We start from the raw sequence: 18,187 nt of genomic DNA, 5'->3' as shown, positions 1-18,187 counted from the left end.
AAAATTGACTTTTTGAATCTTTTTTTTTTCTTTGCAAAAGGATGCTAAGCTTCTGTATGTTCTGTGTTTGATGTGGAGGTGCAAAAAGCCATGATGTCATAAGATGAGTCATACAGTGGTGGCAGTGGACTGTTTGTTTTCCAAAGTGCGTCCTTGACCGGCCTCGGCCCGGCTCTCAGAACAAGGTCGGCGGTTCCTTTGAGCTCAGCCATGGAGACTTTACAGCATCGCTCGGCAGGCAGGAACAATCTCAACACGCATACGATCTCCCAACTCGAGTACTCCTGAAGTGCATGCACACGCACGGACTTGAGGGAAGCAATTTCAAAGTCCTTTGAAGTTTTCAACTTTAGGGGCCACAGTGCAGTCAAGTGAAGCCACCTTCGTTATTACTCGGAAACGCAAACAAGCACTCTCTCCGACCATTGCAAGAACCCCGCCATGTGCCAGACCAGTCAACACGGAGAAGGATCAGGCCCTTGTTGCTGCAGTCCTGACCGCTCCGGGAACTTTCTTTGTTTTCACCTGAGAAAAACGCTTTGTGAAGATGACCAGATGATGATGTGGAGGCACACGTTGGTCTCCTACAGGCCTGCAGTGTGAGTCAGTGGCAGCAAAAGCAATCACCCCTAACTCGCAACACCCAGTAGAAGAGCTGCCGACTCATCGAGTCACAGTACCGCTGCTGCTGATGATGATGAAGAAGATAATACCTGTTTTATGTGCATCAGTGGTGACGGTGACAAAGTGCAACCTTGTTAAATCTGTAACTATCTCCTCTCACCTTGCAAATACAATATGCAGCTCTGAAACACGGGTGACAGCAAACGTCAAACTTCAGACTCGTTTCAGCCGTGCAGGGCTCAGTGAAAAGATTCAGTAAAGGTTGCTGAGGTTCTGTTACTAACAAGATGGACGCTTTTTATGGATGCTGTATGGAAAAACAACTGGCTCTTAATTGACCTGTAGTCATACATATGCCAGTGTATTGTTTTTCATTGTCATAAGAGTTTGATAGTGTTATAACAGGTAAAATAGCAATACAATGTCCAGCATTGTCTTTATTCTTGTTCTATAATTGTATAAATACAACAAACTATAGTTTTTGTATATATGTATGTGTGTATATATATATATATATATATATATATATATATATATATATATATATATATATATATATATATATATATATAACTTGATAAGCTGTGATATCAAATAGATTTTGTGGCTCCAGATCTTGTGGTTTATAATCCACAAGATCTTTAGCTCAAATCGTACAACCTGCCACTGGAGAAAATAACTAATCAATCAAACTTCTTGCTAGTGCAACCAGGCCCCGACCAAGGAAACATGGCTTTTTTTAAAAGACATATTAAATAAAACATTTTAAATATCAAGGCAAATATTGTATTTTCGTCTATCTCTCTGGTTAATGTACATTAAATGGATTAGTTTCCACGCTCAACAGGGAGTACACGCAGATGGAGAAGGTCCATGACTGACACGTGCCCATCTGCCTTCTTAGTTTTGATCTACTTGCAGCATTAGTCAAACTGTCCCTGGATGAAGATTAGTGAGGAATAAGTTTGTCCAGTTTTATAAATGATATAACAACCAGAGAAAAAGAAATTCAATTGAATGGACTTTACTGCCACTAGAGTGAGCAGAACAGCTCATTAAAATCACTTTGAGAAATGCAGTAAGGTCTCAGGGAAAGGCCTGCACGGTATGGAATCCATTAACATAGCAACTCAACTTTCTTTAAGCCACGCTTAATAAAAGTGTTCGAGACCATTAATTTTGATTGGTTTTAGTCTGTAGAATGTTTTTTCCCTGTAAATATAAAATACCAACTTGATATTTTAGATATCAGAGTAATGGCTGGATAAATCTAAATGAAGGGTTCAACATCTGGTTTGATGTCCTTGGCTGTTGAAGGGATGTTTAGTCTAATTTGATAGTATTCATTGTAATTAGAGCAATGTAAGCTTGGTAAGAGATGTCCCACCTGAAGGTCACATTGAGAACAACGTGAGTTTTCTCAATATTTATCCCACACAAGTCCCTCATCATTACACTGACCAGCTACACAGGGCCAACCTGATTCTGCTTGGCTAACGTTTGCTTTCTCAACTCCCTTCCTGTCCACTGGTGTCCAGTGTGTGTCTGCTTGGACTGGTGGTGGTGTTGGACAACAAGTGAGGCCCTTAGCATCATACCTAGGGATGAAATGAGATTGTCAATTGGTATTATTGTGCAAAATGGGACTGTATTATTGATTTGGGACATTATTCTGCGGTCTCAAGCCCAGATATTGGCTGTAACTGGTAACATTTGAGGGTAGTTAGACATCTGGACCAACAAGCGACAGATCTGACATCCTTTTAAGGCAAACACATGTATCATTTAACATTTTTATTTAAAAAATATACAAGCTGTTTTTATGCCTTAACACACCAGGAGCAATTTCTCTCATACAGTTCACTGTTACGTTAATGTCATGAGTACTTTTACACAGAACCAAAAAAACAACTTGAGATGTTGCACCGCAAATAAAGGCATCAACCAATCGCTTAGTGTGGAACGGACCTACTCAAGTCGTACACTATCGTGTACAAAGTCCCAGAGACTCCATAGTCGAAGCCACACAGGCAAGTATTCAGCATGTTCGTGTCTCCCCCGGTGTGTAAAGGCCTAAAACTGATACCCAAAAGGATTTTTAGAACAGTGTCATTTACAGAAAAACATGTGTTCTTGTAATAAACATGGTCCAGAAAAAAGAAAAGGGTAGATGTAGAAAATGCGATGAGCTGGTGATGAGCAACAACCTTATTGTCATGCAGTTGTTGCCTTGCAAACAGTATTTTTTGCAAATACAGGGTTTTTCCCTTAAACAAAAAATAATATGCCATATTTCAGGCTTTCATTTCCCTCATGAAGACACAATTTTATCAGCAACACTAGTCACGAATACACACCGACAGCATGGCAACGATATTCCAAATATGTTTTGAAGCACACGTCTCAGTTTTTTTTGTATTATACTTTTTATTTTTTTTCATATGAAACAAATCAATTATTTCAATGACTTTTGAAGTGTGAACGACTTTTTTTTTTTTTTTTAGCATGAATTCTCACAGTACATTCATTTAATGTTGATCTGAAAGAAAACATCTTTGAACTTGGCACTTAGAAAACAACCACAAAGAATTGTCACCTTTATTGATTTAGAACAAAATTTACAAAGCCATTCAAACAGTCATTTTTTTTAATACTTTTATATTTTTTAAACTCAACTGTTGAGAATATTCAAAATACTCTTTTTAATGTTACTTCTTTCTCTCTTTGTACTTACAAATATGTACATTAAAGACGATGTCTTGTCACATGTCGTCCCCCACTGACTCTTCATCACTGGTAATAAAAAGCCTTTTTAAGTGTGTTATTTATATCTCTTCACACGGTAAGCACTCTGTTTAGCGCTCCGCTATCGGTTTGAGCTCGAGAGTCTGTGAGTGTTCGGCGTACTCAGATGGATGTCCCGTGGCTGGGCTCACTGGCTTCTGGGATGGGTCCTCTTGGCACCGGTTGGTAGGACATTGGCATGGGTGTCTTGCCTGGGCTCTGCCGGAAGAGCCCCCCATTGGGTGCCCTGTGTTTGCAGCGGATAGAGGGCATGGTGGCACTGCTGAGGGGCAGGGGCAAGGTCCTGCCAGTGGCTGCGCCCAGTGTCCTTCCTGCCCCACGACCCTCCTGGAGGAAGGTGGTCACAGAGAGCCGCGGCGGCCCCCGATGAGTTGGGTAGTCCCGAGCAGACAAGGCCTCCAGGGAGTGGCTGGGCTGCATGCTGCCAATGTCCAGGGCAGAGATCTCGATAGACTGGCCTGGCAGCTGTTTGTGGGCCAAGTCCTCGTCCAGGAGGCTGTTCAAACGATGGTGGACCTGTTCCAGGTTCACCTCTTTGTCCTAGAGATGGAATGGAAAGAAAGGCAGAGCCATAGAGCGTGTGTGGAATAAAAGAGGCCAGGAGAAAGGAGGTTTTAATTGAAAGGAGAGCATGAATGTAATTAAAGAGTGTGATAAAGAATGAAAGTGAAATGAGTGTGCAGTGAAAGGGATTAGGAGGTTATAGGAAAGACGGCGGGTGTGAAAGGAGACAGAAAAAGACAGGTTACAAAGGTTGTTTCAATATCACCATCATGACCAGTTTGCATGCAGTGCAGTCTACATATCTTTGCGCTCGCATGAGTTACAAGGGTGCTAAAATAACACTCGGGTTAATTTCAACTTTATTGAAGAAACCCAAACATATTAATTAATGATATACTGGAATTTTTCAAGCAGCCCACATCCAGAGAGACATTATCTTTAAACACTAAATCTTGAATATGGGGTTGTGAAAGGTAATGTCTCCACTTCTGAAATGAACTTAAATGAAGATGTCTCTTCATGCAGAAGTGTTTAAATTCTCTCCACAATTAGGTGACCAACACATCTGCATTGGGCGACTCTTGCATGAAGAGCATCTGTTGTTAACAAGACAGGCTCCCATGGACACAACGATCCAATGAATCAGACTGCGAAACAGTCAAATATAATAGAAGTAGTCACTGGCACTCGATCAAAAATAATCTATTCCAATTATTATTATTTTTCAACACGGAGGGGAGGGAGGAGCCAAATAAAAGGCACATTATTATATATCAGACACATATTGGCTGCACCCTGCCCTCCACACAGCAACATCGTATTCCATCATCATGCACCCATTTAAGTCGAGCCACACTGAAGACAGACCAAACAAAAAAAGCCAAATAACAGGAGAGACCATGGGGTGAGATGACAAATGATGCGACAACAATCTACCCCTGCCAAGCCCCATGCCCCGCCCCTTCACCCTGACACAGCCATCCAGTACAGTACGTCAGGCCTCTCCTGACCTGTGTCAAGAGCCTCGGCCTCCTCCCAGTCTCTCTCTCTGTCTGTCCACATGTGCCGCCTCCCTTCTGGTGAAGCGCTTGTTATGTCATTATATGTCAATGGACCAGAAACCCTTTCCAGACCGTAATCCTTAGTCACCTGCTGAAGATCATAGACAACGATACATTACCAAAACGGTCCCATGTGAATCCGGACATTGACATATAATTGCAATTAATCACTACTTAGGTGATAAAAGCTATAGTTTGACAATTTGTGAAATACTCTTCTTGGCTTGCCTCTTGAGAATTAGATAAAGAGATCTATACCACTCTCATGCCTGTGCGTTATGTATAGAGCTGTGAAGTGACAGGAGCAATTTCAGGCGACCCGGGTTCCAGTCCAATTATTTTCTTTAGAGATATTTGTCAGCTGACAATTGGAGTGCTTCCTTGGCTAGCCATCTCCTGGCTGTAGCTTCCCATGCAACAGACAGATATGAGAGTGCTATGAATTTGAGATATATCGATTGCAATTCTCTTTACGGATTCCAATTTTCTTTTCAAAACTTTAAATGACAGCAAGGACAATTTTCTTTCACCACCGTCCTGAAGAATATTTGCAACAGCCCGAAAGTCAGTGTAAATTCTAAATGTTATCCCTTTGCCCTTTTATTATTTATAGTGGGTATTTGCCTAAAATCACAATTATTGTATTTAAATGATGTGTTATTAGCAGCTTAGAGCGAGTATGAGGCAACAGTTCAAGAGGGCAAATGCATGTAAAAACAAAATTATACATGATTACTAGTGAAGACATAACGGTATAATTTGCCTTCGCCCAATATTCCTACTTACTGAATTAAAAGTCGGCTTCAATTCATGGTAAGAAATGTTAAAATCCTCAAATAACTTGTTTTGTCCAAACCAAACTGAAAAAAATGTAAAACTATTTAATTAAAACAGTGGTATGAGGCTAAAAGGCTCGGAATTCTAACATTGAAAAGCTTAAATCAGACAATTCTTGCTTTATAAAAGACTGAAGTTATTATTCTACGTCAGGGTTGCAACTAATTATATTTCTTCATGATTTATTAACCTGTCAAGGACGTTTTGGATTGTTCTGATAAATGTCGAGCTGACTAGTTTTTAATCTTAACTTTTCTGGCACTCAATTAATCAGTTGTTTTCAGATGTAATCTACATAAGCATTTGTTTTGATCAACTAATAATCAACTCATCATTCCGGCAATACTTACTTTTTACAATCTCATTTCAAGCCTACAGAGGGTGGCTGTTTGATGCTTAAGAATACAATTTGGGGGGAAAATCGCTTGAAAACATGTCTACAAAACACAATAATAATGAAGCACATAACCATGAGATTATACTCAAACAACACATCTTATGTTCTATTAATAAGGAGACAGGGATGTTTGTCTCTTGTGACTCTCACATGACAGCCGTATGTGGTTATTATTCGAGCAGCTGCACACAAAGACTGAAATAGGAATCAACAGCAGTAAGTCAAACTCCATGTGTCAAAAAACAGCACGGGTGGAGTTTGATTTACTGGGCGTCTCTTCAGGACAGGACTGGATCTTTAATGGCTGCCCTCAGCCAGTGATTCTTATTTGAATGTTGGACTGTCAAGTCAAGCAGGTCAATGCTCAGATTCTTTGCTATCTGCTTTTGCTCACACTTTAGTTTAGGGATCCATGTCAAGCCTTAGTTGTCTGGACGCCTCGTAGAGTGGCGGCCCAGTTGACAGCAGCGAGATGAAGTCAGAGCTCTAAAGCATTAAGACTTGAATGGATTAGCTAAAGAGAGCTATTGCACAACAGTTATTGACTCGGAAGTACAATTTCAGTATGTGGTTTTTGAATTTGCAATTCAACATTATGTACTGTTATCACTTCAGCTGCGGTTTTCTCACATGAGCACCAGAGACTGTGGCTGTCTGTTTAGGCCCGAGTTTAGGCAATGAGTGTTTTCATGTGTCAGTATGAGAGAATCACAGAGAGTGTGTTTGAGAGAGAAGCCTCAGAAGTCCCTAACAAAGCACGCCGACCTCTCTCCCAACATGAGAAGGAATGAGTAGATTGATCACATGATGTCTGGACTATCATCAGGGGCACACCTATTATAACTGGGTGTACTGCAGCTCTACTAAATCGGGGCTGGTGTCAGCGCCTGCTGGATCCATAAAGTAGAGTGTGGCAGTGGCATCTCTGGGTAGGACCGGGGGGCCCGGGGGTCTGGGTCTCGACCAGGGTCTTGGTGGGGCAGGCGGACCCGTGGTGGCCACCATGGACCGGTTCTGGGTTAGCAGGCTCGGGACTGGGCCCTGGCCCGATGAGATGTCAGTTGTCACCTCTTTGGGCTGCTCTCTCCGGCAGTGGTTGCTGTTCCACCAGGTCTCCAGTGCAGCCACCAGGAGGGCCAGCAGCAGCCCAGCAGCCAGGATGCAGAAGACGCCTGCAAAGCTGTGGAGACGAAGCGCCCGTCCCTCCGGCTGGGCGTCTGCGTGGCTCTGCAGATCACAGCGGCCTTTCCTCGGCCACCATTTCTGCTTCAGGATGTCAAGGTCACCTTTTTCCTGAAGCTCCAATATCCTGTGGAGAAGAAGCACAAGTAGTTATTTCACACGAGTGGGTGCAGTGGGGTAAGTAATGACAGCACACAGCACTGGACCAATCTAACACCACGTTATTATAGCATTGATTCAGGCATGTTGGCCAATGACAAAGACATTGGAGGAGAGTGAAGACGACCTTTCACTGCACGATTAATTTCTTAGGAGAACCATTAAGGGAAAATCAATATAACTGCTCTGCATGACTATATTTACTTGATAACACTGTTTATAATAACCTACTGCAGTAGCATTGATTGTTAGCTAACTAAAGACCCATTGCGGCAAGAAGCGATACAGATGCATTAACAATTCATAACCAGAGCTCAATGACTATAGTTTTATGTAAACAAGGCACAGAAAAACAGTCTCAGCTTCAACATTAATTGGTTTCATATCAAATTGTATGCGTGGAAACTAAGACGATCAAATACTTCAGTCAACTCATTAGTTACTGTGCACAGAGGAATGGCTGTTTGTGGTGGAAGAGAAGGATGACGGCCGAGTTCAAACTGAGGCGAGACACTGAATCTGTCCCAAAGGAGCGGTTGGCTTTCTGCAATGTCATTATTCAATCTCTTTCACAGTGACTGGCACATGTGTGTGTTTGTGCACAAGCCTGCACATTCATCCAAAGACAAAGAAAGACAATGACTCAAAGCTTTTGACATTTACACTCATGAAAACCCCTTCAAATATTCAGCCTTTTCCGTCCGTCAAGTCATGTATTTAAGATCTTTCCCATCCTCTGATTTTGGATGGTGTTAACCATGAATGTATATCTTTTGTGTGCTACATTGATCTAAAAATGCACTTCTAACAATCTTGTAAAACTGCACTGAAATTGTTTTTCGGCAGCATATTTCTGCATCTTTTCTGGGGAAAAACAGATTAACCAAAAACAATGGAATGACAATTTTAAATATGTACTTCTCAGTATGCGTCTTCAAGTGCCATTGTACAGTATTTAGACATTAATCAACATTGATACAGAAACTAATGTTTATGACAGTTTGGGTTTTATATTCGTAGCTCAAGGCCACCTGGAGACACGAAAACGTCACTAAAAATAGCTCCAGCGAGTCAGAAATGAAGAGCACGTAGTAAAAAAATGTATCCTCAGTCAAAATCATTTTGAAGGAAAAACTAAGGTAAAAGGTAAACTCCTTTTGGAAATACCAACTTTTTGGTTCAACACCCGTAATTGTGTGCACTTACCTCGAAATAAAGGTCATGAAATACTGCTTGTATTTCATGACCGGTTGGACTTGTTTTTAGAGTGTCATTTGATGGCCAGAATATATATATAACCCAGTTGTAATACACAGTGGTGTTCCTTGAAATAATTCTAATAATTTACAGGTGCAAGGATACCAACATCAGGAAACATCAGGTGGTCCCATTGCTGCTTCGCAAAAAATATACCAATATACGTACTTCTGAGAGAAGAGGTCTCTGTAAGGACTGCCGTGCTGCAGGGCCATGCCGTAGCCTCTGGTGCTCATGCTGTTGCCTGCTACAGTCAGTGTGCAGTCATCATCTGTCAGAGCAGCGTACTCCACCACCGCCATATCCCACAGAAAGGCATAGGACTCTCGCTTTGCCTGGATAGAAAAAGGATAACAACACGGCAGATGTTTTATAGCCGAGTGACACTAGCTTAGCTGAGAAACCTCTATACAACTATAGAAGTGCACAAATAAAATGTTATTTCACCGTTTAATGATATAAAAATGCTTTTTCACAGTGAACGACATTTCCCCTGCGTTGTCATGTCCCTCCCCAGCATCATATACAGTATAACTATCACACTGATTAGCACAACATTACATTTCTTTACAAAAGTTTATGAAAATAGTTGCATCCCTATCTGTTTTCCAGCTTTGCATTCCTCTGCGTGTAACATATTCTCAGAGACAATCATGTGCTGTAGCCTCAAGCACACACTGCTGAGAATATGTAGAACAACTAAAGCTGAAAATCTGTCTGAAATCCTTCTGGACTTGTTTCTGTTTATTTTGTATGCACTTCTCTGGCTTTCTTCCCTGTGGTGTCACTACATCCCACGTCTTCCAGAGTAAGGCTGTGCTCTCAACAAATACAGCTGTGCAGAGTTTTCACCTCACATCTCATTAGGACTGCACAGGGCATTGAAGTTCACTCAGCTTTGATAAATAAACACATACCGGAGAGATCGCATAACCAACCAACTATAAAAAGGATGCCAGACTGAGACACTTGCAGTAGTTTGTTGGCTTTGAGAAGCACTGTAGTAATTCAGCCACTGGCTAAAAGGGCTTTTCCCTCACCAAATATGTTTGAAGTGGGATTTCAATCTGGGAATAGTAGTTTTAAATTAATATATGTGTAATGCAAACTAGGCTGAGTACGATGATCCCCCTGCAATTAGCTGCTTAAATAATAAAGCAGTTTAATGACAAGTGCATGTGTAAAATCTCTGCAATCGGTTTAATGATGGATTATTCTTCAAGCTGGTGTTTGTAAATGTGTTAATTTATCTGTAAAAGGAAGATAGAGAAAAGTGAGAATGCATGAAATATTAATTCGCTACCACAACATTTTTCCAGAATAATTGAAAACCCTCACAATTCAACAGATTAAAAGTGCCACTTTATTCAGATGCCGCTGTGAGTCAGGAACAGTAATTATTTAACCAACTCATAATTTGTTCCTACCTGGAGGTGTGATAGTAAAAAGCTATAATTAATTAAGCATTAAGGGTGAGCCTATGTTTTCCAGGATGCTGAAGATGTAATTACATTATGTTTTCAGATTATATATTTAAGAGCATATACAGTTTCTGGAGAACAAAGCCAACCTTTCCTTGCCAGCCTGATTCATTTGAAATAATACCGTTTGCAAAGATGCCAACAACAGCAACATGAGAATAAAGTGTTCCGACAACATGTTATAAATGGATAACATAATTCTTCACCTTCTTGATTCCCTCTGATGGGCTGGGCACGGAGTTCTCATAGGCGTCGTTCTTGTTGATGGTCTTCCAGAGCTCAGCAAACGTGCTGTCTTGCTCCAACGGGTTGGTCCCTTTGGCCTGGAAATACTCGTACACGGCCGAGTCCCTGACCGTGCCGTAGACAAGGTCCACCTGCTTGGACAGGTCCTGGAACGACCTATAGTTAGGGTCAAATTAGCAAGTTAGTTTCAAGGATTTGATAAAAGACTGATTTGGGTAAACTGGAAATAATTCTTTTGAAACCTTGTAGAGAAACATAACAACATGACTGTTTTGGACATTTATGTACATCAAGCTAAAATGACTGCTTTGTGGTTAACTGTGGCTAACTACCAACATTAAATCAGTTCATTCTTGAGTTCAAGTGGACATTTTTTTTTTTATCAAATATGGAAATAAATCCCTCCGAGCGTTCCTGAGATATCACGTTTACGAGACAGTTACAGACAGACAACCCAAAAACATAAGGCCTCCGATGACGGCTATTGCCTGCACGGAGAGATGAAAGTCATGTTAAATGTGAAATAAAAAGTCATGAAAAATGTCATCATATAGCATGTCTCGCGGCAACCTCTGCTGCTGAAAAATGAAGCCAACATGGAGGCGGAGTTCGTCATCATTGAGGACGGTAACAGGTTGAGCTGCTAGCTGTCTTCTTCACTGCCAAGATGTTGGCCTGAGCCCACTGTGGGCTTCATAATGCTCTTCAGAAACCCACGGAGACTACATCCATATTTCATAAAGTATGTGAGCATGTCACAACATTTAAAAAAAAAAAAAAAGAGTCACAGAATATGACAAGCATAGTCATTTAAAAGTCACAGAAAAGTATTTAAAAAGTGGTAGTATAGCCTAACATAAAAAGTCAGAATATAGTATGTCATAAAAATGTCTTAAACGTTATTCTATAGTTTCATAAGAAAAGTTATTCACATGTCTTTGTAATGGCAAAAAAAATATGCTTTTAGGTAACTATACGGACACATGTACATATATATGCACAAATCTCAGATTTGAGATTACATTATACATATTATACATATTACACATAATTTCTCCCTCTCAGCCATGCACAGCTACTGAGTCACACGCTTGTAAAGAAACACATTTTCTTAAGTGTGCACGTCACTAATGTCCTCTAAGGTGTTCTTGTTGGAATCAAAAGCTTTAATGACTGGCCGCACAGTTGGTCATGGTTATAAATAAATTGGCCATAGCATGTAAAGCAACATCAAAAACAAAAGGTTCACTTAAATAGCATTAATCCATGTAATATCCTTGGAGGACAAAGAAGTTATGAAACTAAACAAACTCTTTTGCTCCCTTTCACACATGTTCTGTTGCAGTGAACAAGGAAATAGAAACACAGTTTCACTCTGTGTCCCAGGGCGTAGGTGTTTTGTCGGGCTATGTACAGAGAGAACAAACAAAAGAGGAAGAAAGCCATACAGCAGGAAAGAAAATGTCTAATATGCAAATAATGGCTTCAGTAACTATACTTTTTTTTAAGACCAAGTTGTTAATTGTTCCCCTTAGTAAACCAACTTAATGTCTAGTGCATATGCACCCTTTGAAACAGACAAGGGCAATCACACATGCCCACACACTCAGTGGGAAGCATTTTAATTTACTGCAAAAAGATTCCGGTAGTAAACCAGAATCTGTGGAGGAGCAGACTTATGGCAGAAAGAGAAGAAGTTAATTACAAGAATGACAACAAAAAAAATATATAGATTTTTGATGTTTTTAAATAGAAAGGATCTGGACTACACCCATACTCTGATTTTTAAGATTCAAGTCATATCTGCCACATGAAGAACGTTCCACTATCGCCAATTTGGAGTAATCCCACCTCTTCTGCGAGACACTTTGGCCACCAGGGACAATTAAAACCGAGGTTATCATCTCTATGAAATGAGTAATTGCATTTATAGATCAGCTTGCCAAGTTAGAACAAAGTGGAATAACATAAAAAAAACTGAACAGCGAGTGGACCCTCCAGGCATAGTGCATCTGGAGAGGAAAGATTGTAAAACAGAAATTCATTCTCATAGTTCTTTTGCTCCCGTACTTGGGCTCAGACCTAAACCACATTCCTCCAAGGCAGCACGGAGCTGGTTTTGTGGGCATTGTCTAAACATGTTGATACCTTTCCTTTTCCAAGCCAATGAACAGGCTGCTCATTTACATGCAATTAAGTAACCGGTGTACTGTCTACTTTCTCCAGTCAACAGAGATAGGGGATTAGGGAAACCTGATTTCCCCAGGTGTATTTCCCCTCGGGAACGCTGATTTCCCTGCCACGTATATATGTGAAACCATTTTCTAATCTGTGTTTTTAAACTACACGTGTGCATGATAAGACTGCAGCCAGGGAAAGTAACAGCTGAGCAGCTGGATGAAAGGAAAGATGATTGCAGAGCGATGCGTCCTCGTATTTAAACTGATTCCCCCTAAAGTACGACTGAAACGGAAACTAACAATTGACTATACACTCATGCACGCACGCACACACACACACACACGCACACACACAGCAGTTAAAATGAGTGAGCTATGCTCTCAAAAGGAGGTCAGGCATAAGGGAAACGGATACTGACTCGCTGCATGAAAACATGGATTTACTGTGTGCGGTTATTACTACAGTGCATGTAAACACGTTCTCCAAATACCTGCATAACCCGGTTACTTCCCCAGGACGATAGGAAAAGCAGCATTGGATCTGAAGTTGTGTCTTGTCTCTGTTAGAAAAAGAAGCAACCTCCTCCCTACACTTTACCACTGTGACGTGACCCCCAGGCGCACACATTTAGTTTCAGGAGAAAAATCCAAAATGTTAATCAACCAGAATTTTTTTTAAAAAGATTTTCCACTGTGTTCACAGCTATTTTTATTTTTTTTGAATTTTTTTACCTTTTACATGCACTTAGCTGAGTATTCATTCACAAAGATGATGCAATTGGGAAGTGGAGCAGCAGAGTAAATTTGAATGCACTGCTGGAAGTAAGAGAAAGCAATAGAGTACAACAAGTCTCCGCTACCTCAGCTAGCACTTTAAAATTGCATTGATTTGTTCTTCTCACAATAAGGAAATCTACATGCAAGCTATATTATATACTTTTTTTCATTTTTAAGTGTATGCAAACGACTATACATGTCAGATTTGAGTGCCTTAAATATGTTTTGAAAAATCTATTTAGATTAGCTCAGAGCTGAATCCCATTCAGGCCATGAGTTCTCTCTTCACAGGTGAGCGGTGAGCTGCTTAGTATTCACTCCCCCCCTCCTCACATGTCCACATGTGGCTATTTGTTTAACAGAAGATGGACCAATGCAACCAAATGCCCCTCTGCCCATTCTTCAGGGAGAGACAGCATACCAAATTGGATTCACTGACAAATAGCAATTGGACTGAAGACAGGCTAGTTGTTAAGCAGCGGGTTGGAAACACGAAAGGCAGCTGATGAGAGATGCACTCATATGGACATTCAAGCCAGCGCTTGTCCCTGAAGTTAAAATATTAAAATGTACTCTGTACCTAAAGAACTCCACACACTCTGTACAGCATTAAAACACTCCTCTGTGGGTTTTCCACTAAATAAAGACCTTGCTACAGAGATAGGTCAAGAGATAGATACATTTAAGGCTGATGCACAACATTAAATTAAATCAATTTGTATAGCCCAGGATCACAAATCACAACTTTGTTTCAGAGGGGCAACATTTTAATGTATCGATGTCAGATGACATGAAGGCTATCAAAATATTATGCTTCTTTTGTTGTTTTTACTGATGCATTTCACTGAATACAACAAGAGTGAACACTAAAGTGTGTGAATGTGAAAACTTGCAATTGACTATTTTGGCATCTGCGCTGTCAAAATGTGCTGAGCTTGTACGATAACAAAGCTGACCGTTGCTTTCACTGCCACCGGCTGCAGATCATATCAGCCGTATCTAAAATATTGTCTGGTTTGTGTGCTCCTAGCAGGTGTCTGTACCCAGCCAAAGATTGTTTACGGGGTAAAAAACAAAAACACATCACTCAGTAACTCTAGAGTTCAAACAACTTCAACGGAGTGAGAAGTCTTCTCTCTAGTGGATCACTTTATATCGATTTCAGAAGTCACATTCTTCCACTTTAAAAAAACATGGTGTGTCAAATTCAGAAGGCTACAGCAGTTATTTCAATGTGTCAGACACACATTAAATCAAGATGTTGGTAAATATGAATATAATTATATCAAAAGGCAACAAACTAATGTTTAAATGATGCACTATTCCCACTGTAAGAATAATAAAAAGAAAGAAATAGCACACTGCAAGTGTGTCATTTCTTTGCATTTGACATTCATGGTAAAATACAACAGAATAATAGGACCTTGATTATTCCTCTCGTATCCATTACTGTAGGAGTATACAGTACATGTGCACTTTAAAACACGTGCACTCAGTTCCATCGATGTGAACATGAAGGTACGGTATTGTGCCTTACCGGACAGCATTGTCCATGCGAGACACGGTGAGGTAGGCAGCCAGGTTTGCTGTGTAGGACGAACAGACAATGAGAGTGAAGAGCCACCAGCTGCCCATGACAATACGCAGAGCCACCGATCCCAGGATGGAGTCGCTGCCTGTGGAGGAGCAGTTATAAACACATGAGTATAAAAACATCATCTTGTATCCTTGCTCGAGTGTGAATACAAAAACATATTACGCACTGCAGTCCCATTTCAGCAACACATTTGTATATGTCATTCATCTCATACTGTCATAATGTGTAGGCGTGCTTTAGTATTATCTCGGTCTTGTTTTTTCCCGGTTATTTATATATTGAGAGGGGGGGGGGCCAAGAAAAGATACCTTGTGTTTTGAGTCGCTGGCATTATTTTGTGCATTTCAAACAAGCTTTTAAGAGATCGGTCAACTCAATGATAAATCGGACATTGCGATCTTCTGTGAGTGTCTGGCAAATAATATTATTGTTTTCCGGTAGTCATACTTTATCATCAAAAAGGTCTTTATACATGTCTATAACAATGATAAAACCTTCTGAGTGACATGTTTCCATAAACCCTGCTCCTTTCTCTAGGTTTGAAAAAGGTGTCTTTATCCAAAGCGACTTACAATAAGTGCATTCAACTTTATCATGAGTCTTATTAAAATGTGTAATTGTCAAGTCACTATTAGGCAGTCCTCTAACCAAATGCACATTTGACATGCCTTTTAAAGTACCCACCATTTTCTCTTAAATCTGGTGTATATTGTAATTTTTGAGTGTGTCATATTTGAATGAGCTTGTGACTGCAAGTGAAAGGCAGCGCTTGCTTGCTCCCTCATTACCACCACTGAGGCGCTCTGGATTGAGGCCCTTAAGCTCAACGGCTCCAGTAGAGCTGCTCAGTGGCCAGCAGATCAGACTGTGGTGGTACTACACAGCTTCTGGGTGTGTAACGATGAAGTGAGTGAAGAGCATTGCTCTCAGTGAGACTCCTTCCTGGATAAATAAAGGTGGAACAAAACACTGGAGCGGTTGACTGCATGCATATGAGGATTTTGTGTTTCCATCACTTATTTTTCCAAGAAAGTGCATTCAAAACCAATCTAGTTGCACACTTTTAAATTCTATTTCACATCCAATCCAGTTTAATCCATGAGTGCAGTTCTCCGTTATATGTATTTTTCTTCCTGTCCTTTTGATGCTCTTTCCTTTGTGTCTTTAATCCTTTGTCCTCCCTTGTTTTCTTAGAGGAGAAGGTTCGTCACGTCAGCTTTTCCATATTCACTTTTTCTCTGTCATACCGACTCTTTCTCTTCAAATATTCAACAGCATTTGAGTCGCATGAGAAAAATGTCAGCACACATTCTAATGTTGAAGAGTAAAGGCATAGAAATGTCATCGGAGAGATTCATGAGTGTGAAATGTAATGAAAACATATTTGCCTGAAAGTGTCACAATCAACACAGCTACGCCCTTAGGACAGTTTGAGAAAGAAAACTGAAGTCCTTGTCAGATGCATAGCACTCCGGCATCAGTCTTTTTTATTACATATGGCTTTGACGGATTTCGTAAGGTCATCGAGTGTGAAATGTGCATCTCGAAACTTTACTGGATGCTTTCCTACTGCAACTATCCACTGTGATGCAGTCTCTCTCTACTTTGAAATAAATCTCTCTAAATCACAATGAAAGTGTTATTATCACCAGTTTTCGTATACAAATTCAGATTATTTCCTACCCCTAACCAACCTTCTTATGGAAGGGCAGTCCCTTTCTGAAAAAGGCCATGAGGGAAGTCAGTGTGTCTGTGGGTGGATAGTTTAATCTGCATGAACATAGAACAAAAGCCAGCCAAGTGTTGGCATATCATTATGAAATCATTGGAGATTTACGGGTGCCAAGTTTATGCTCGGAAAATGGCACACAATGCATCAGAAGTCAGATCCATATAAAAGCGGCCAACGTCATCCCAAGAAAAAAAGCAATCCACTTGACTGAAACAGAAAGTGGCGACATTGGAACGCAAGCCAGAAACAACGAGGGTAACAAGAGAAGAGATGGAATATAGTTTCTGTTGAAATATAGTGGGTGCTGGGTTAAAAAAAGACTCATAGGCAGTGTGCCAGACTTTGATAGATGCTGTTCAGGCTACAACATCAGCTGCTGAAGAAGTCATTTATCCAAACCGGACATACCTGGATCACCACCAGACCTAAAGATGTGATGTTCTCCTTGACAAGGGCACCTTTAGAAAATGCTATGGTGGGCGTTGTGCCTCAAACTGACTACTGAATCATCATTTGTTGTTTACTGACATCCACATGTGCATTTTCATTGATTGGACCCCTTTAGTATTAATCGTCTGTGCTTAATTCCATGAAGTACTTCTATTATTTTGCTTAGATTTAGGGTTGGATATTTAAGTCCTGCTTGGTTGGTGCTTAGTCTCCAAAGATGCAACACTGAAGGTCAATAGGAGGAAGGTTTTCATGTATTTATCAATGACACTGACTTTAAAAGTGAACACATCTTCTCTTGTAAGAAGTTGGTGTATGATTTGGTAGAATGTAAACCTGCCCAGTCTTGGCCCTCCTACATATATCAAATACATACATTTGCAGCCACTGTCCTTGTATGTCGTGTCGACTTAAACTATATAACCCACCTTGTTGAACAAAAGCACCGTAGACAATCCAGATGGCACTCTGCAGTGAAGTGGAGACAGAAGGTGGCGGGTGGCCTTCTGCATTGTTCTGGCAGCGCACTGCCTGGATGCGCCTGAGCAGGAAGATCATAATGCCTACCACAGGGATGGCTGCGGCAATGCACGCCCATACCGCCAAGTCAAATGGTGCCAGCAAAGAGAAAATGTTGATCTTTTCCTCCGACTTGCGCATCAGGATTCCCACTGAATAGTCCAGATAGCGTTTGCTGAAATCCACCACACTCTCACGCTCCGGGGTGATGGTGATGGCTGATATGGCCAAGTCAGCTCGCTGTGGAGGGAGAGCCATATGTTTCTGTAACTTTGTAACATTTGATTGTAAAACAACATAATATGGTTAAGACTGCATGTTGTTAGACATTCAAAGAAAATCGAGCATATTTGACTTTGAAAATAATTGTTTTAACAAC

The 18,187-nt window shown here is 40.7% G+C and overlaps 1 protein-coding gene across 2 annotated transcripts in view; it reads right to left on the bottom strand.

Moving 5' to 3' along the window:
* Window positions 1-3,126: 3,126 nt before the first annotated feature.
* The window catches only part of grid1a (glutamate receptor, ionotropic, delta 1a), a 183,606-nt gene continuing 168,545 nt past the window's right edge, over window positions 3,127-18,187 (bottom strand). The window contains exons 11-16 of one of the 2 annotated variants that reach the window (XM_034552247.1): window positions 17,718-18,048; window positions 15,048-15,186; window positions 10,514-10,709; window positions 8,995-9,161; window positions 7,297-7,537; window positions 3,127-3,969 (exon numbers count right to left, since the gene is read on the bottom strand). In XM_034552247.1, the coding sequence (XP_034408138.1) occupies window positions 3,532-3,969; window positions 7,297-7,537; window positions 8,995-9,161; window positions 10,514-10,709; window positions 15,048-15,186; window positions 17,718-18,048 (1,512 nt within the window). In that variant the 3' untranslated portion in view covers window positions 3,127-3,531. Of the gene's footprint in view, window positions 3,970-7,296; window positions 7,538-8,994; window positions 9,162-10,513; window positions 10,710-15,047; window positions 15,187-17,713; window positions 18,049-18,187 lie in introns of both variants that reach the window. The other variant, XM_034552246.1, reaches the window with a different exon arrangement.

The sequence above is a fragment of the Cyclopterus lumpus genome, chromosome 15, assembly GCF_009769545.1.
Source record: "Cyclopterus lumpus isolate fCycLum1 chromosome 15, fCycLum1.pri, whole genome shotgun sequence".
Classification (NCBI taxonomy): domain Eukaryota; kingdom Metazoa; phylum Chordata; class Actinopteri; order Perciformes; family Cyclopteridae; genus Cyclopterus; species Cyclopterus lumpus.
Note: the sequence above shows the minus strand (reverse complement) of the source record. Positions and strands in the feature narration are given on the sequence as shown.